This window comes from Lipotes vexillifer, unplaced genomic scaffold, assembly GCF_000442215.2.
Source record: "Lipotes vexillifer unplaced genomic scaffold, Lipotes_vexillifer_v1.1 scaffold590, whole genome shotgun sequence".
NCBI classification, from domain to species: domain Eukaryota; kingdom Metazoa; phylum Chordata; class Mammalia; order Artiodactyla; family Lipotidae; genus Lipotes; species Lipotes vexillifer.
In genome coordinates this window covers 1,438,286-1,458,048 of record NW_006778358.1, presented here as the reverse complement: position 1 = coordinate 1,458,048, position 19,763 = coordinate 1,438,286, and the positions used below count along the sequence as shown (strand labels likewise).

Genomic DNA, 19,763 nt, shown 5'->3' with positions numbered 1-19,763 from the left:
CCTGCTGTGTGTGCAGGGGCCCCTTACTTTCTCACTCACTCTGCAGGCTCTCTGTTGGAATTCTCCTCTGCCCCCCAGGGAAGGCCTGTGCAGGTGCTCTGGCTTTTCAGGGGGTCTTGTCTGAGGCCTTGTCCAGCTTTAGTCTGAGGTCAGAATGGATCCCTTTATACCCTGAATCTCAGTCCTCCTGGGTTCATGGCCCTTCCCGCAGTAACATCCTGTAGAAGTGCCTCTGGTGGGAAGCTCTGTCCGTATAAAAATTTCTTTATTTTACTTTCTTTCTTGAATAACCCCAGATGAATATTTGTTTTTTCTAAATTTTTTTTTTTTTTCTTGTGGTACATGGGCCTCTCACCGCTGTGGCCTCTCCCGTTGTGGAGCACAGTCTCCGGACACGCAGGCACAGCAGCCATGGCTCACGGGCCCAGCAGCTCCGTGGCATGTGGGATCTTCCCGGACTGGGGCACGAACCTGCGTCCCCTGCATCGGCAGGCGGACTCTCAACCACTGCGCCACCAGGGAAGCCCCTCTAATTTTCTTGATGATTTTATTGCATTGTCTTCTGGTTTCTGTTGTAGTTGAAAGTACTGCAGTCAGTCCGATCCTTGGAAATCTGTCTTTCTCTGTCTTCTCTTTGTCTTCGGTGTCCTACAGTTTCTCCTTGAGGTTTCTTAAGTATGGATTTTTTTTTTTTCTTTTAAACATTTTGCTTGGGATTTTCTTTTTACTTTTTGAATCTGAGGATGCCTAGTTTTCATCAGTTCAGGAGAATTCTCAGCCACTATTTTTCTGAATATTGCCTTTTTCCTATTCTCTCTACTTACGCCTTTCATAGCTCTAATGAGGTGTTTGCTAGCTATCATTCAGTCATCCAGGTCCCTCTGTTACACACCCTTTCAAATGTTTTCTGACTTCCAGCCTCTGTTGCATTCAGGACAGTTCCTTCGGAAATATTTTCTTTTTCTTTCTTTTTTGGAAAAGTTCTATTTTCCCTCTGAATTTGCTTGGTCTTTTTTTGATAGTGTATTGCTCTTTGGTCATGTTTTTATTCCTTCTTTTATTCCTTTAAGCATTTTGAACATACTCTTTCAGGCCTGTTAATCCCATTACCTGAAAATCCTGGCAGGCCTAATTATGCCAGTTGCTATTTTTCCTTATTTCTTGTTTCTTCAGGGTTTGAATTCTAAGCTCAGCTTTCATGTATCTGTGTAGAGTTTATGCAGCCTGTCTTGAGCATGAGAGGATTTGGCCTTGTTTCTGCCAGGCACCCAGGGAGTCACCTGCCTTGGGCCATGTTAGGTTAATTTCTGGGTTTGAGCTTCCAGGGTCTTGCAGCTAGTGTGAAGTCACACCCTGGCCCTGTGTGAGAGCTGGCCCGTGGTTATGAATTCTCAGGGGAGGCTTCCTCTCTCCCCGAGTCAGAGCCCAGGCCAAGGCAGAGAGTTTTTTTATGCTCTCTCTTTGTTAGTGAAAAGCTTTTTTTCACCTAGTCCAGGGTTCAGCAAACTATAGCTCCCTGGCCAAATTTGACATGGCACCTGGTTTTGTAAATAAAGTTTTATTGGAACTTCTTGGTTTACACATCACCCGTGGTGATTTTCATGCATAGTAAAATTGAGTAGTTGTGAGAGAAAACCTTATACCCTCAAAGCCTACGTTACTTACTCTCTGGCCCACCAGAGAAGAAGTTTGCGATTCTTGCCCTATAGCCTCTCAGTTGAGAGTCCCAGCGTTCTGGAGGGGTTCAGTTTTAACTTCCCATCCTCTGAGACTCTGAATCCTTGTCTTTGTCACCATATGGTGCTTAAGAAACAAACCTCTTGGTTATTTTGGCTTCTGGTTGCCACTCTGATTTTCAGCTTACCCCTTTGTGTTTTTTTTGTGTTTGTCTTTGTGGGGTTTTTTTTTGCCACTAGAAATGTTCTTTCCTGGGAACAGTAATCAGTCTGTGTTGGATGCAGTTAAACAAAGCAAGGAACTGTTGTATACTTAAACCGCTTGAGGTCAGGCACTGCCTGTCCTGTGTCTCCAGCTTCTAGCCTGGAGGATGGCATGCGGTGGCTGTTGGAGTCCTCCTCCCAAAGAATGGTGGCAGGATGGGACTGAAAGTATAATTTTGATGCTAGCGCTTTGCGAGTACCCATTTTGCACCCTCAACTGTGTCCCGTGGACCTCTGGTTCAGCACAGGGCTGTGGCTTGCGGCTTGGCCTCTGAGCCCTCTGAGCCTTCTGCCTTCTCCCCTCAGTCCTGGGGTGTGGCCTGCCTCCCTGACCAGGGGCCGAGTCCTGTCTCGGTGCACACAGGAAGAGGACTGCAAGTGAGGAGAGTGGCAAGGCTGGACCTTCTTCCGGGAGGCCCTTCCTGAGCTGGAAGCATGCTCTGCCTCGTGGCGGGACATGCCCCAGTAAGTGTCCTCAGCTCTGGACATTTGTAGTTCCTCAAGCTTTGTGGGGAGCTGAGTAGGAAGGCGATAAAAGGGAAATCTTCCCTCCACTAAATAGACACTCAAACAGTGTTTATTGACTTCAGACAATGACTGGTTTGTATTTGAGGGTTGGCTCTGCAGCAGTGGTATTTGTGGTCTCCGTGTATTATGCTCCAGGGTCTGTTTCACCTTTAAGCCAGTCCTGACTTATGCCACAGATAAATGTATCTGTTATCTGTATATGTGTTATTTTCCCTTTTGTATAAAAGGTTTGTTTTCCTTGTGAAAGGATTTACCATGAGATTTTAAAAACAGGCGGTTCTTACATTTTTTGATTTAAAAAAAAATTGGTTTACCTGAACTGCAAACAGGGATTAGGGGCTCCTCCTGGGCTCCTGCATCAGTCATCCCTCATCTGTCACACCCTGTGTGGTGAGTACCTGTGGTCCTTTCTTCTTCAGTAGTCTCTAAACACATTCAGGACAGAATCTGGGGCTTTAACGTCTTCATACCCCCCGTTCCTAGCTCAAAGCTTGGCACATACTAGACACGCAGTAAGTGTTTATTGAATTGAGCTGAATATAACATCTTTATTTTGTGTTCAGCTTCCTCCTGAGTAGATATGTTGTAAGGTACTTCTGTGTTTATATCCTGATTTCTTTGCTAACATTTACTTCTTCAGTATTTTGAAAAGGAAGTCAAGAGATGACTGGGAATTTACCTCTCTTTCTTCCTAGAACATCCACACACACATACGCATGTGCTTGCATATGCATATGCCACAAAATCAAATCTCAAACCTCATACGTTAAGCAGGAAAGTTTAAAGGCCATTTTTTTACTATATCGTTTGATCATAGGTTGTATTTTTTAATTTGGAGGGATGTGTTATTAGAGTCAGACAAGGTCTGTGGTTCAACTAATGTTGAGAGCTCCGTTAATTTCTGGCTGATTATCAACAGTTTATAGCCTTTTGGGATCAAGGCAGGATATAACTAAATAGAGACAATTAAATATACTTTTGTAATAGAGGTCTTATCTCTTTGTATAATGGATGTAAAAAACAAATTACAAATCATTAGATGTATCTTCTCAGAGCTTAGACTGCTGCGTATTTATTTAACGTGAACATTATTCATGGGCACCTGGGTCCGTGTGGTTACAGGTGCTGAGGGCACAGCTGAGAAACAAAACAAAGCCCCTGCCCTCAGAGAGCTCATGTTTTGCCGTGTGTGTGTGTGTGTGTGTGTGTGTGTGTGTGTGTGTGTGTGTGTGTCGTCTGTCTGTCTGTCTGTGTGTCAGTGTAGGGGTGGGGAAGGCAGGGTGCAGAAAATGAAATATGTCAGGTGTTGATCAGTGCCAATAAGAAAACCATGTAAGGGGAATAGAGTGAAGGTGTGTGTGTGGCATTTTGATATCGGGCATCAGCGTCAAGAGGTGAGCAGAGACCTTCAGGGAGCGAGGAGCGGATGCCCCGCAGGTAGGGCAGGAACCGTCAGCGTGGGGAGTGGTGGGAGCTGAGGCCGGAAAGGCAGCGGGCGGCCCGGGCACGAGGCCCTTGTAGGTAGTGAGGGAGTAGAGTCGAGTGTGATGGGAGGCCTTGGAGCCCAGCGGTGGTGGGTAGCATCTGACTTACGTTTTAAATGCACCCCTCTGGCTGCCGTGTGGAGAATGGTTGGTAGGGTGTGGTGACAGGGAGGCCCACTGGGAGCCCTCGGTGGTCACCTAGGAGTGAGGTGCTGGAGGTCTGGACCAGGTGGTAGGCAGCGGTGGAATTCTGGATTTTGGGGGACTGCAGTGAGCGAGAAAGGAAATCTCAGGTAAAGTAGTACCATTATTCTGATGATGCTTTGTTTCACTGTTTCCCCCCCCACCCCCCACCCCCCCTTTTTTTAAATTCTTTAACAGAACCCAGATTAAGTGTAGCTCCTGAAATGGATATCATGGACTATTGCAAAAAAGAATGGAGGGGAAATACGCAAAAAGCAACATGTATGAAAAAGGTATGATGCCTGGATGCACGCATTCTGAGTCTTTCCAATAGTCTATCATAAGTAATTATTTAATATGTCCTTTTGTATTTTTAGATGTTAGTTATGAAAACTGCCACTAGACTATGTAATTATTGGTGTTCTAATGTTAGAGATGAGGAAACAGGCTCCAAAGATAAGGGACTTGTTTGGAGTCACAGTATTAACATAGAATCATAATCAGTTATTCAGTAACTTGATTTCTTTGGAAAACACATAAATGGCTCTGTGCTCTTCAGGGTTGGGCCAGCCATTGGTTGTCCTCTTGGGGTCATTTGGGAACACTGCCCTTCTGGCCTGGTGAGGTAAAAGGCGCAGATGTCATACACCTGCTGTCTCCACTCAGGTTTCTTTCCATGTCCTCCAGTTCTAGGGGCCTGGACTCTCCTGTACCTTTTAAGCAGAGGGATCTGGGACTAATTCCTTTATCTAGGGCAGCAGCCCCCAACCTTTTTGGCACCAGGGACAGGTTTCGTGTAAGACGATTTTTCCACGGGCTCGGGAGGGGTATGGTTTCGGGATGATTCAAGCATGTTACATCTATTGTGCACTTTATTTCTATGATTATTACATTGTAATACATAATGACATAATTATACAAGTCACCGTAATGCTGACAGGAGGTGGAGCTCAGGTGGTAATGTGAGCGGTGGGGAGTGGCTGTAAATACAGATGAAGCTTCGCTCACTCGCCCGGCGCTCACCTCCTGCTGTGCGGCCTGGTTCCTAACAGGCCACAGACCGGTACTGGTCCATGGCCCAGGGGTTGGGGACCCCTGATTTAGGGCATCCCAGGAGCTGTCCCCCTTCAGTCCCATTGCATAGATTGGTGACCCTGAGGTAGTCCTTCCAAGGCTGTGGGACATCAGGGATTCCCATGACACGGTCCCACTGTGGCTATGACTGGGTTGGGTCATTGCTCGAGTCACGCCCCTTGATCCACTCCCACTGCACAGCAGGTCGAGCAGCACACCCTACTGATTCCCCCTCAGATGTATCCTGAATCCAGCGTTCCTTCATAGATTGAAGTTGCTACTCCAGTTGACACTTGAAAAACACAGGTTTGCGGTGCTTGGGCCCACTTCTATGCAGATTTTTCCAATAAATATGGACTACAGCACTACATGCTGCATGGATGCAGAGGGCCGCCTGTAAAATTACATGCGGGATTCTGACAGAGTTGGGGGCCAGCGGTCCAACTGCGCCCCACATGCGCACCCCGGCCCCCTGGGCTGTTCAAGGCATGGCCATATCTGACTTCCTCCGAGCTACGGAAATGGCAGTTTCACCCTAATGCTTCTACCACCTCTTGTAACTTATGGATTTTACCCTTTACTTATTTTTCTCTTGGGCTTATTTACGTTACAAGTTTGAATGCACTTCTGGCATGTTAGAGATATTGACCTGTCATGTTTGATAGAAGTATCTTCAAAATTTTTGTTTGTTTGTTTAGAACTGTACTGTTTAGGATTTAAGATTGTTAAGTATTTGAATATATTTGTTCTTGTCCTCAGAGCTTCATTTTGTAGAAAATGTTGTGCCCCTTTCATCAGGCACCTCAGCTGCCCATGCCTGCCCTGAAATGGGCTGACCGTAGTCGAATGCCACTGCCACTTTTGAAGCTCTGAGAGCCAGTGTTAGCCCTGTTTCCCGCAAGTCTGGACTGTAGACTACTTGTGTCTCCGGCACTCGTTAGAGAGCTCAATCACGGTGTACCTGGGACTCTCAGTTCCTGCCAGAGCTTAAGAACGTTTAGATTTGTGTGGCCACCTGCTGAATATGCATATTGGCTACTCGTAGATTTTGTAAAAACCTCTAGCTCTGTATCAAAGTAGATAACCAGAGGCCAGGTATCTAAACTGTATTTTCTCATCTTCCCCAGAAATGCTTACACTGACATGCAACCTTATTTTTGGATCTCAGTCTCTTTAAAGGATCTCTTCTAACAGTTGGCGCCTTAAAGCCTGTAATTGAAGATGTTTACTAAGTTATCCAAGTGTTCCACATTTTGGAACTCATGCTGAAGTCATTCCTCTATGATTTCAGTTTGAGGTAAAGATATGACCCTATAGTTGGACCCTTCGGTGACCAAATAATCAAAGGCACATCAGTTAGAAAAGCATCCCATCGGGACCCGTGGCAGTCAGAGCATTTCTGGGCCTGATAACAGCTTGGATCTCAGTTATCTTTTAGTCCTTATTTGTCTGATTGTTTTGTTTTGGATATTCATTTACACACTTGGAAAGATGCAGTTGCTGTTGAACTAGCCGTCGTGAGTATTCGGGGTAACTAGGGGTTCACCATAGGGAAGAGCTGCACATTAGCAGGCATGAGTCTCCTTGATGGGCCCTTACATTGCAGCGGTTGGGCCACTGAATAAAAATGCAACTCTCAAAATTTTATTATTGGAAAGACATACTTTCATACCCACTTAGAACATCATCCTGTGACTTGAACCTTGAAAACAACTAATAGCAGGGTCCAGTGCCTGGACACAGGATGGCTGTCTACATGGTGCCCACCCCATGAGGGCGACACTTCTTCTTTTGTGTAAATGTGGGTGGGAAGCAGGGTTTCGAGTGATTGTTGCGGAAGAGCAGGACTAGCGAAAGGTCTGCCAGGTCGGGGGCGAAGCCATGCGGTGGGGAAGCCGTGAAGCTGACGCCGACGCCTGAGCAGCGTCCAGCGGGGAATCAGTCATCTGGGCCCCTGGACCAGGTCGCTGGGATTTTATGGTGTCCTTTTTGGGGGGCATGCTCCAAATGGTCCATTTGGATGGCTGTATTTGAGTTGACTGGGCATGTCACTGAGCATTTTCATTTCCTTGTTTCACTTCCAGGCTAAACAAGAATGACACTTAAATCCACTTTTTGAAAAAGTCTAACAGTTTATCCAGGCACCTCCTAGCATGTAGTTTTTCTATGTATTTCGCGGAAATTTTGGATTTGGGGGTATTACTTTTAATGTGGAGATACGAGCTGGGTACATTTCTCTTGTCTTTCCTGTCTCTTCATTAAAGAGTTTAGGGTCAATCTAAACACAGATTAAAGCCTTCAGAATGTTGGTTATTAATAAGTGAATGTTACAACGGTTGCTAAGGGGCATATGACTCCAACTTTGGGGGTGACTAGTGTTTTAATAATACTTGGTGTATTATTTTATATGTTCTAGTATGTTGCGTCTGCTACATATGCTGATACTATGTTCAGTACTAACATTTGTTAATTTCCTTTGATTAATTAAAAAAAGAATTCAAATATCTTACATGAAAGACTCAGCCAGTCTTGTTTCCGTTCTTCTAGTGATTGGGGGCACATGTTTTCCACGGGAATAAAATTCTCCCCACTCTCTGAAGTCAGTAATGACCATTTTGAATTCTCTGATGCTTTTGTCCAGGGCTACGAGGAGGTGTCTCAGAAATTCACCTCCATCAGGCGAGTCCGTGGAGATAATTACTGTGCGCTGAGGGCCACACTCTTCCAGGCCATGAGCCAGCCGTCTGCGCTGCCCTCCTGGCTGCAGGACCCGGACCTCACGCTGGTACGCTGCTGCCGCAGGTTTGAGTCTGCAATGTTTCCAGTCGCTTTTGTGAGAAAGACTTCCCCTTCTCTGCCCTGTGCTACGTGCTAGTACTGTCTGCAGTGTGACATCAGTGTGTGGGTTTATTCAGTTTTGTGTGGCTGAGATGATTTTGCATAGCAAAGCGACCAAAAATGATTGATATTTCCCCAGAAGAGGAAGATGATAAAATTTCTTCAGTGCTTCAGCTGAACTAGAGAGCAGGTGTTTAGCGTTTGTTCAAAGCACTTAGGGCAGTTTGACTTCAGTGTTGGAGTCTCTACCAAGTGGGCTGTATATTGTACTATCTGAGAACCTGCTGGGGTTTTAGGAGGCAGATTTCTGTGATTCTAGCTCCAATTCAAGGAATCGGCACCCTCTGCAGAGTGTTAGGAGAGCTGGCGTGGCAGGCGGCAGAGCAGCAACACTAGAAGAGAGACGGTTGCTGTCAGCCTGGGGGAGGCTCCCTGGGGAGGTGAGGGTCCGGGGCTGTGTCCCAGGCCTGGCCCTCTTTAAGGTTTTAAATCTGCAGCCTGGTCGTGACATCCCAAGAAGTCACATCATCAGTGTGTCGTGTAACCACGACACACATCAGCTTGAGGTCATGATATGTTGGATGATAGAATACCCCAAAGAGTTTGGTGGGCAGGCACGATTGAGCGGAAGTCACAATGTGACATTACTTGGAAGAAAATAGGAAACGTTGCGCCTGTATTAAAACAGAACCCCCAACCAAAACTCAGAGTGCTAGCTGTGGGAGATCTGCCTTACCAGCAACTTATGAGGGGGGAAGGAAGAGTCAGGATTTTAATGGATTGCAGGCCCAGTACGAGCCCGCTGATGTGTGATGCCTGCAGTGATAAGGAAGCCCTGTCTTAAAAGGAACACTTCTAAAACACAGGCAGTGACAGCCCTGTCTTGAACGGGGCTGGTCACATCTCATCTTGAGGACCCAGTGCAGCTCTGTGCCTGTACCCTCAGTACAGGTGGGAGTGTGCCCGACAGGGCTCATCTGCTTTGGGGAACAGTTGAAGGAGCTGGGGTATTTGCCTAGAATAAAGACTTTTAGAGGATATTGGTTGGCAGTTAAGCTAATTAGAGGTCTGTTAGGTGGACGGGGTATCACATACCCTCAAAGAGCAAAACCAGGATCAGTGGGTGGAGGATACCACCTGTCTCTCAGGTGATTATCACATGTGTATAAACTATTTAAATGATATCTGTGAAAGATACTTTCTTCTAATCAAAGATACATTATCTTTTTTTAATATAAATTTATATTTATTTTATTTATTTTTGGCGGCATCGGGTCTTCGTTTCTACGTGTGGGCTTTCTCTAGTGGTGGCGAGCAGGGGCTACTCTTTGCTGTGGTGCGTGGGCTTCTCACTGCGGTGGCTTCTCTTGTTGAGCACGGGCTCTAGGCGCATGGGCTTCAGGAGTTGTGGCTCACGGGCTCAGTAGGTGTGGCGCACAGGCTTAGGTGCTCTGCGGCACGTGGGATCTTCCCAGACCAGGGCTTGAACCCGTGTCGCCTGCATTGGCAGGCGGATTCTTAACCACTGCGCCACCAGGGAAGTCCCAAAGATATGTCATCTTAAACAGATTTCTCAGTATTAGCTTGTTTTTTTTTTTTTTTGAGAAAGGAGCAAAAGAAATTGATACACTAGGCTACTTTTAGCTTTGCAAATTAGACATATATCAGTACTGAAATATTTGAGAATTGTTGGTCAGTCAAAAGCATGCCTGTGGACATGAGACACTGCTTGGGAAGCAGACATGGGTGATCTCACTGTGTTTTGCTTTAACTTTTGTTTGACAACCATAGCTTTATTTATTGATTGTGACAAAATCCTCCTCAATTTTAGGCTGTTTTCCTTTGAGCCTTTTACTTTAAGGGGCTGCTTAGATTTATGGACTTAACTGATGTAATGAATTTGAGTTTTTAACTTTCCAAGGAACTCTGGTGCAAGTAATGCTCTACATAATTAAACATACAAAATACGCTCCATGAAAGTAAAGCATAATTTTTATTTTACTAACAGGGTACATTTGGGTAAGGTTATCTGCCAAATTAAAAATAGTCTAGGTAGGTTGTGCTTGGTTTCTGATCGGTATGAGAGCACGTTGCGTGTATGAGCAATGGGGGCTTTAAGGTGGTTTTCCTGACTTCATTTGAGTCATGTGGAAATTCTCAAGTACTCTAATTTCTTCCCTTTTCTGTATGTATCAGTCAACAAGTAGAGTTTTTCTCTTGGGAGCATAATTAGTTGGTCACAGTGGTATTATTTTTGTCATCTAACCTTTCTCGAATGCCAAGAGGCCCACGTCAGAGAGAAAAAGCACATCATACCTGTCCGTGAGTTCAGTATGAAAGTTTATTAAACTTTTCTTGCTCTCATCCAACTAGAAGACTTGTCCCTGTGTTGACTTTTCAGCCCCCAGCAGATTCCCTCGATTTGAGCACTTTTCCTGACAGGGTCTGTTTTGCTATGTGTCTTGGGCGGGTGACAGATGCACCACACGCTTCTCATTTGAAGTGCCAGTGCAGGAAGGGGTACAAAGACTTGGTTGTCACACTTGACCAGACTAGTTTTTAACCACCTCCCAGGTGTCTCAAGCAGCCTCCTGTGGATGGCATTCCATCCCTGTTCTCATGCTGGCCCTTCCGCCTGGTCTCCTGTCGGAAGGTCCACACTGACAGGGGTCTCGTTGGGTGAGCGAGAGGGCGGTGCAGCGTGACTGGAAGAAGTCGGGGTGGAACCAAGTACAAATACCGCCGGGTGGTGAGGCCTGCAGAAGCTGGTGGTGCACTGTGGTGGTGGGGTAACCGGACCGCCTCGCCCCGCAAGTGGGGCCTCTCCGTTACCAGAGACTACTTGTGTATCTGTAGTAAGGAGGCGTCTTAATATTTGTTAATGCTCGTGATAAAGACAAGCAGATCAGGTGATACTTAACTCAATTCTACAGAGCAAGAAGGTCTTACAGGAGTTTTGGTATGAAAGTCTCTGTGCCCATTTCCTACCCATCTTCCTACTAAATCAGAATAACTTGTATCCTGTCATGTTAATTAAGCCATGCTTGCTGTTACAGCTTGGTATAAATTATGGGGTTTAAAATGGGGTAGGCTCGCTGTTATAAACACAGTAACTATCTGACAAATAAGTCTGTCTCAGTTTACCCTGATCCTTGATCTTTCTGAATTGCCAAGGGCCTCTTCTGACCACTACCCTGCATCCAGTGACAGTCATATGTCCTGGTGTCCACGGGGCTTTTAGAAGTCCTTGGAGCACTGACCACTTCTAAAAGTGGTCTAAAAAGGCTGCTCTCAGCAGGCAGGTTGGAGGGAACCAGTTTCAGCATTGTTAGGGTCTCCTGAACTGCCCAGGCTCTGTAGTAGCCCACCTCTTCACACTGGGCATCAGGCAGGTTCTGGGACACCTGAGTTTGTATGTGAGTCTGTAGACTCAGAACCAGTCCCAGCCCAGCCTGCAGGCTGCATGCTGTGCTAAACATCCCTTGACCTCAGCTTGCATTTCGTCAAGAATCCGGTGAGTCCAGAGAAGCTGCACACCCTGTAGCTGGCTGTATCTGCTTCCATTTACATTTGGAGAGATGTTCTTTGTAGCATTTTGCCATTTTCCCTCTTTCCTAGAACACGCTTGGTTTCAGGAGATTCAAGGGAAATAGGACCACTAGACCGAGACCCTCCCCTTAATGTGAGCTCAGTGGAGGTGAGAGAGCCCAGGCCGCTTGTCCCGTGCTGCTCGGCTCCTCTGGCCTTGCTCGTTCGTGGCCCGTCTGACAGTTTGGCCGCCCCTCACCTCCTGTCATCATGTCTTGGCTCCCTGTCTGTCGTTCCCGCTTCTGTCCAGATCCTAGTCTCTGTGTTTGACTGCAGTCGGATGATCTGACCGTGACCCTGACCTTGGTGGGTCTGACCGTGGCTTGGTCTGGCTGTTCTTAAACTTGGGCAGCAGCTGGGTCCCCAAGAGGTGGTATCCTTCGGGGCAGGGGTCCTTTGGTTCCATAGTTTTAGAATGTCTCTGAGTGGGTGGGACCTGTGACAGTGTTTGCTTGCTTAGGGTGGGATAGACTGTATATCAGAACTCATGAGACAGTTTGGGGATGACACATTTTTGTTACTTGCAATCCCTTTAACCATGGTGCTGATTTCGAGAATTATGGACATTTGCTAGAGAAAACAGGCTGTTTTTATATTTCAGTCACAAATGAAATTATACCTAAGCTAATTGCCTGCTTTATTAAGTATTTCCCATCATTGTTTCTTGTTTTTAATTTTGTTTCTTCTTTACATCTCCCTTACCCTAACAGAAGTCCAGTCTCTGTGTGTGTAGTGTAAAAGAATGGCTATGTGTGTGTGTGTTGTGTGTCATGACCCCCTGAAAGCATTTAAAGCTATACTCATTTTTTTCATCTGAGTAAAGAATTTCAGCTCCATTATTATTTCCTCATAGTTTCTTTTCACACCTCAGTTTTGGGCTTTCTCCAGGCTCTCCACAGCTTCCAGCATATACAGCCCTTGATAATTATTCCAGCAATACTTTGGCCCATGCGTGGAAGGAATGAGGAAACGGACTTTTATTTGGGTTTTGCTCTGTGTAGTTAGATCTTTGGGGTCTCTTGAGTAATTGAGTATCATGCCTGCTTTTTAGGTACATGCATAATGTCACGTGATGCTCATGTTTTCTGGGCTTCCTTCCACCCCGTTTCCCAGCTCACATCTGCGTAGCCAGTATTTTCTGCTCATTGCACTTCTCTGTGCCCAGTTGTGATTTCAGCTTATTGCCACTTGAGGGCATTTTAGAATCTGGTGATAAACCAGAGAACCTGATAGAAAGTTTGCAGCAGAACTGCCCACATGTTGCTGAAATGTAGGACAGTGTGGGCACAGAGCTGGGCTGCTCTTGGGCGGGTGGTCATTTGTCATCATAATAAGATGAGAACACAGCCCCTCCTCCGTTAACGCCATCATTGTGCTAACCACCTGAAGAGGAATTTACGTCCCTGTTGTGGTTTTGTTTTTTTGTAGAGATGAAACCACTGTAGTTTCACATGACTGCTGTAAAGAGAAGGTAAAACTGGAGTTCCCGTTCATGAAAGGGTCTTCAGAGCCTTAGATTCCAGGAGAACTGAACACATGGCCTCATTTAACACTGTATTATAACTGTTAAACAAACTCAGGTTCTAGGGAGGAATTAATTATTCTCTAATGATCTTTTGACTTGGAGGTGAACTCTTTTTTCCTTTCTGCATTTTATAGCACTGAAGGGACATGCCTGTGCCCGGCCTAATTATATGGTTTTCTCTAAGACTGTTGGGAAAGTCTGAGTTCCCATGCTGACATTGATCCGGTTATGTCCCAGCTTGCTTTTCAGACTCCAAATTCTGTTGATGATGAGGGGAAAACAAAATAGCAAACGCTCCAGGAAAAAAAAGGAAACAGGCAAAATAATAGTTCAGCTGTCAGTTCTTTAATGAGCTAGCCCATCACAACTCCCTTAACCCCTGCTTCTTATTCTCAGTTGTATTTTTTATCTTACTACACTGATTAGTTAAACTAGATACCATATTGTTTCTTTCTAATATTAAAACTTTGATGATAGTGTAAGTATCAGAAGTTAGGTTTTATTTTCCTAGTCAGGAAAGGAACAGGTTTTTACCCTATCCTGGACCACCTCACAGGCCCAAAGTGCCTTCCTGAGTCAGGCATTAGGGAGTGGTAGGGAGACACCAGTGAGCCCCGCAGCTGCTTGGGTGGTTTATGCGAAGACCTGGTGTGAACACTGCCTTCATGTACCCTTACAAAGTGCTGTGGAACTTTCCTGCCCGCGGCTGGAACCCAGCCAGGTACATTGTGCCTTCGGGTCTCAACCCAAACTGCCATTTCACTGTAGAAGCCCTCCTCGGGGTGGGTCTTTCCGAGATCCTGACTTCCAGATTTAGGTCTGCCGTCCTAAACCCAGACAGATGTGCAGGAATTAATTCTGGAAACGCAGGTAGGTCTTGTAGGCTTCATTGTTTCTTATAACTTGGATCGTGTGATGGCCTTTCTGGAATGTTAACATTCTCTCTCTCTGTTTCTTGATACTCTAGTTACCAGAAAAACTCATAAGCAAATACAGCTGGATCAAGCAGTGGAAGCTTGGACTGAAGTTTGAGGGGAAGAGCGAGGCCCTGGTTGACAAAATTAAGGAGTCCCTCACTTTACTGAGGAAGAAGGTTTGGAACATGTAGTTTCCTTTCTGCGATAGTGCAGAGCTCTCACTCCTGGCTGCCCCAGCACACCACTTCTTGGTCTTCACTTAGTGGGTTACCACACGCTCTTGTCTGGTTTTTAGGCAAAATAATTCTAAACGAACACAAGCACTTCCCGTGAAGTGTTCGGTAAAATGAAGAAATATCAACATCGTGTATTCTCGGAGGAGATGATGTGTTTAATGAAACGTTTAACTTTGTTTAAAGGAAACCGTACAAATGTAGTCTTTTCTTCTAAGTCCTGACAAGTTTCAGGGATATCATTTAGTCCATATCTCTTACAGGATTATCAGTGATAACGAATTCACATTCATTAAATTCTTCCCAGTTATGTTCATGTTTTAAGATTCTGTCCATGTTTATTAGACTTGTTTTCTTTCATGATGATTTTCCAGTTGAGCAGATTTAGTAACTTGTCTTTTGACAACTGTCCTGAGGGTTTTTCTGAAACAGAATTGTGAGGAGGAACTTGGTCTGCTGATTCCCAGTGATTAGGTTATTAAATACTCCCTCTTCTGTGGCTTTCTGCTGCCTTATGTGGGTTGATATCCTGCTTGCACACTGGCCCACACAGAACTCTAGGTCGCTGGCCTTTGAGCAGCCTAAAAGCTCTCCTCACCAGGGACCCGGGATTCAGGGCCTGTTAGTTGCTCCAGGCTTTGTAGATGGAGGAGGGAGGCCGGTAAGGAGATGTCAGGCATCGGCTTTCAAGATTCCCCCAGCACATACCCCGGTTGTTGATCTGTTCACTTGACTGTGGTCTGCCCCCATGAGACTTTCAGCTTCACCAGAGACTGTCCTGTCGATTCCTTTACAGCCAGTGCCGGGCACTGAGCCTGACACATAATAAGCATTTGGTAAATATTTTGTTGAATGAGTGGAGGGCCCTGAGTTCCTGGAGCCTAGTTTTTATTTACAAATAAGAGAAATGTGTACTGGAAACTATACTGTCGAAGGAAGACTAGTGATGAAGAAATGGGAGCAAGAGAAGGGGAGAGGGGGTCTGTTCTTGTTGCCTGTTGGAGCAGAGCACAGGATTCAGGGGGGCTGGGGGACCTGCGCCTGCCCAGGCCCTGGGTTAGCAGGGGGTTGAGCATAGGGCTCTGGCCCTGTGGGAGTGAACAGGAAGGCTCTTCAGCTCAGCCACTGGTGACAGTTTCCTTTTTAACTCTTTTAAGTTCTTGTGAGGTTGCTTTATTAGCTGTGCCTACTGTAACTAAATCCTCATTTGGGGGAATGTTTAAGTGATTCCAATTTGTAATAACATTAAAATTATACATTAGCACTCTGAGCCCAAAAAAAAAAAGCCTCTGAGCCGGCGGAGACGGAGGCCCTGCAGAAGCCACCAGCTGCTCGGTGGCAAGGCCTGTATTCCACGCTGACTATCTGACCCCAGAGCTGCGTTCTTGCCTGCCAGCTTGGTCCCCTTCTGGAAAATATGAGGTGTTCCAGCTTGCAACCCAAATATTGGAGTGAGTCCAGTGGCACAGTCATTACTATTAACACTTACTCTTGTATTTAAAATTTTAATGGTTTTTGGGAGGAGCAGTAGTTACTGGTTATTCATAAGGATTAGTTTTATGTTGGTATCTCCTATCCTCGTTCGCTTTAACTTAAAAGCACATATGTTTATAGGGTTTTCTTTTTCACTTAAAGAGCTTTGCTTATATTAGCTGAATACCTGATCCTCTGCTTTACTCTGAATCAGAAGTCGGTAAGAATTTCTGGAGTGGATTTATTCATTTGAAACTCAAGGGTATATTGAAGCGGTTAGAAGGGTAAGTTTAGTAAACAGATATTCAGGATACCCCGCAGTCGTCCTGGCGCATCTCCAGGTTTGAGGGTTGGCTTGGTGTTTCTGGGTGGTAACGGCTGCCGTAAACCCCTTAAGGGGAGGAGTAGCTTCAGCTTCGCTTCACAGCGTCTCACACGGGCCGCACACATGCATGTTAGCTCTCCTGGAAGTATTTCTGATTGACCGGTTTGATCTCTTTGCCTGGGAAGATAGGGGAGTTGAAATTTCCATTCCATGGCCCTAGAGTTCTCCTTAGTGCATTATACTTTTGTTTCAAGTTAGTGGGGGAAGAAGTGAATAAGGAATTTGTGAGGTCTAAAGGGTGCCATTGTTTGAGCTGGAAGCCTGAGCGTTGAGCGTTGGTACGTGACCCATGGTCACCTGCCTAGTTTGAAAATAATTTTGTGCTCATCGTGTGGAATTTTACCAGAGACTTTTAGAGCAACAATTTAATCATTATGTAACTTGCTTATTGCAGTGGACAGACTTGGCTGAACTGAGAACTGCCGAAGCGAGGCAGATAGCTTGTGATGAACTGTTCGCCAATGAAGAAGAGGAGTACAGCCTCTATGAAGCTGTAAAATTTCTCATGCTAAACAGAGCCATCGAGCTATATGATGATAAAGAGAAGGGAAGGGAAGTGCCATTCTTCTCTGTGCTTCTGTTTGCTCGGGACACGTCAGGTGACCCCGGACAGCTGCTGAGGAACCATCTGAACCAGGTGGGGCACGCCGGTGGCCTTGAACAGGTGAGCTGTACCTTTGGGAGTATATTGGCCCAAACAGCAGCTTCAGCCGCCAAACCTCATCCCAGTTTTTGTGGGCCAGGAGTCGAGGAGCGGCTGAGCTGTATGGCTCTGGCTCAGGGTCTCGGGAGGCTGCAGTTGGATCTTGTTCAGGGCTGCAGTCATCTGAGGGCGTGATCGGGGCTGGAGGGTCCACTTCCAGCATGGCACACTCACCTGGCTATTGGCAGGAGGCCTCAGTCCCTCACTGGGAGGTAGTGGGAGGGTTCTGTTCCTCACCATGTGGGGCTTTCCATAGGGCTGCTTGGGTGTCCTTGTGACATGGCGGCTGGCCTCTCTCAGAAAGGGATCCAAGAAGAGAGCAAGGAGGAAGCTCCAGTGCCTTCTATGATCTAGTCTTGCGAGTCGTGCATGGTCAGTTACACTCTATTCTGTTTGTTAGAAGCAAGTCACTTAATCCTTCCCACATTCAAGTGAGGAGTGCCAAAGAATTGTGAACCTATTTTATAACCGCCATGGTTATCTCAGCCTGGGCTTGCTTCTGTAGTGTGGTGGATGGGATCAGTACCCTTGGCTCCAGTAAACAAGTAGACTAAGCTCTTGGAAGAGTCCTCTGAAGGGTCTTTTTTTTTTTTTTTTTTAAATAATTTTGTGCTCATCGTGTGGAATTTTACCAGAGACTTTTAGAGCAACAATTTAATCATTATGTAACTTGCTTATTGCAGTGGACAGACTTGGCTGAACTGAGAACTGCCGAAGCGAGGCAGATAGCTTGTGATGAACTGTTCGCCAATGAAGAAGAGGAGTACAGCCTCTATGAAGCTGTAAAATTTCTCATGCTAAACAGAGCCATCGAGCTATATGATGATAAAGAGAAGGGAAGGGAAGTGCCATTCTTCTCTGTGCTTCTGTTTGCTCGGGACACGTCAGGTGACCCCGGACAGCTGCTGAGGAACCATCTGAACCAGGTGGGGCACGCCGGTGGCCTTGAACAGGTGAGCTGTACCTTTGGGAGTATATTGGCCCAAACAGCAGCTTCAGCCGCCAAACCTCATCCCAGTTTTTGTGGGCCAGGAGTCGAGGAGCGGCTGAGCTGTATGGCTCTGGCTCAGGGTCTCGGGAGGCTGCAGTTGGATCTTGTTCAGGGCTGCAGTCATCTGAGGGCGTGATCGGGGCTGGAGGGTCCACTTCCAGCATGGCACACTCACCTGGCTATTGGCAGGAGGCCTCAGTCCCTCACTGGGAGGTAGTGGGAGGGTTCTGTTCCTCACCATGTGGGGCTTTCCATAGGGCTGCTTGGGTGTCCTTGTGACATGGCGGCTGGCCTCTCTCAGAAAGGGATCCAAGAAGAGAGCAAGGAGGAAGCTCCAGTGCCTTCTATGATCTAGTCTTGCGAGTCGTGCATGGTCAGTTACACTCTATTCTGTTTGTTAGAAGCAAGTCACTTAATCCTTCCCACATTCAAGTGAGGAGTGCCAAAGAATTGTGAACCTATTTTATAACCGCCATGGTTATCTCAGCCTGGGCTTGCTTCTGTAGTGTGGTGGATGGGATCAGTACCCTTGGCTCCAGTAAACAAGTAGACTAAGGTCTTGGAAGAGTCCTCTGAAGGGTTTTTTTTTTTTTTTTTTTTAATTGAGGTGAAGTTCACATAACACAAAATTAACCATTTTAAAGTGTACAACTCAGTCACTTTCGGTACATCTGCGGTGTTGTGTGACCATCACCTGTGTCAAGTTCCAAAACTGTTTCCTTCCCCTGAAAGAAAACCTGGTGCCCGTTAAGCAGTCACCCCCAGTGATTATGTTTGATTGTAGCCATTCGAGTGGGTGGGAAGTGGTTTCTCATTGTGGGTTCGGTTTGCATTTCCCTGATGACTTTTCATGTACTTACTGGTATTTGCATATCTTCTTTGGAGAAATATCTGTTCTATTCAAGTCTTTCGCCCAATTTTTAAACTGGTTATTTGCTTTTTTATTGTCCAGTTGTACAGTGTTCTTTGCATATTCTCTACACGAGTCCCTGATCAGACATAGGATCTCTTCTTGATGGTGTGCTTGTGTATAACGACCCATATATACAAAAGGACTGGGGCTGGGCCCACGGGGAGGAAGAAAGGTTGTGGCTGAGCCACGCCGTGCACCTCGGGGACACCAGGGCGGGAGTGGGTGGTGAGCCTTATCCTTCACCGTGGCTTCCCGCCACATCCTTCAGTGTTTGCTCTTCCCCCAGGTTGAAATGTTCCTTCTCGCCTACGCTGTGCGCCACACCATTCAGGTGTACCGGCTTTCCAAGTACAGCACTGAAGAGTTCATCACCGTCTATCCCACCGACGCCCCCAGGGACTGGCCGGTGGTGACGCTGATCGCCGAAGATGACCGGCACTACAACATCCCCGTCAGAGTGTGTGAGGAGACGAGTCTGTGAGACACGCCCGGACAGCCCGGCGACGCGGCTTGGTCCTCGGGCCTGCGGGTCCCTTGGAGTGACCTCTGAGGACTCTTGGGCCCTGTGAGCCAAGCTGGACTGGAATGTTCTGAAGACTAGCTTTTGATAATCAGAATTAATCAAGTTTTTTCCCTCACCTATGATGCACTATGTTTCACTGGGGGCCTTCAGAGCACACCTGTTGAAAGGTGCAGACTACATCTCCATAAAACAAACACATTTGTATCAGAGGAGACTTATTTTGGAGAGGAATATGTTCAGAGCTCTCTCTAATAGTAAACTGGCTTTCCGTTTTTTTTTAAAGATGGTAATTTTTTTGTTTTGGTGGTGATGGGTCTCTGCAGTGCCCTTCCTGTGCAGCTACACGGTCTGCTTACATGGTAGAGTTCTGGGACAAAGCCTGTCAGTGGCCCAGCCGTAACATCCTCTGATAGTCTCATCGAGCAGTGGTTTGGATTTACATGTTATTTAAAGCTGTTCTAAGCA

At 46.3% G+C, this 19,763-nt stretch overlaps 1 protein-coding gene across 1 annotated transcript in view; it reads left to right on the top strand.

Annotated features, from left to right (window-relative positions):
• The window catches only part of OTULIN (OTU deubiquitinase with linear linkage specificity), a 28,777-nt gene extending 9,521 nt beyond the window's left edge, over window positions 1–19,256 (top strand). Inside the window, exons 3-7 of the mRNA XM_007451613.1 lie at window positions 4,334–4,428; window positions 7,851–7,994; window positions 14,128–14,253; window positions 16,563–16,832; window positions 19,062–19,256. Coding sequence (XP_007451675.1) covers window positions 4,334–4,428; window positions 7,851–7,994; window positions 14,128–14,253; window positions 16,563–16,832; window positions 19,062–19,256 — 830 coding nt within the window. The remainder of the gene's footprint in view (window positions 1–4,333; window positions 4,429–7,850; window positions 7,995–14,127; window positions 14,254–16,562; window positions 16,833–19,061) is intronic.
• Window positions 19,257–19,763: the final 507 nt, after the last annotated feature.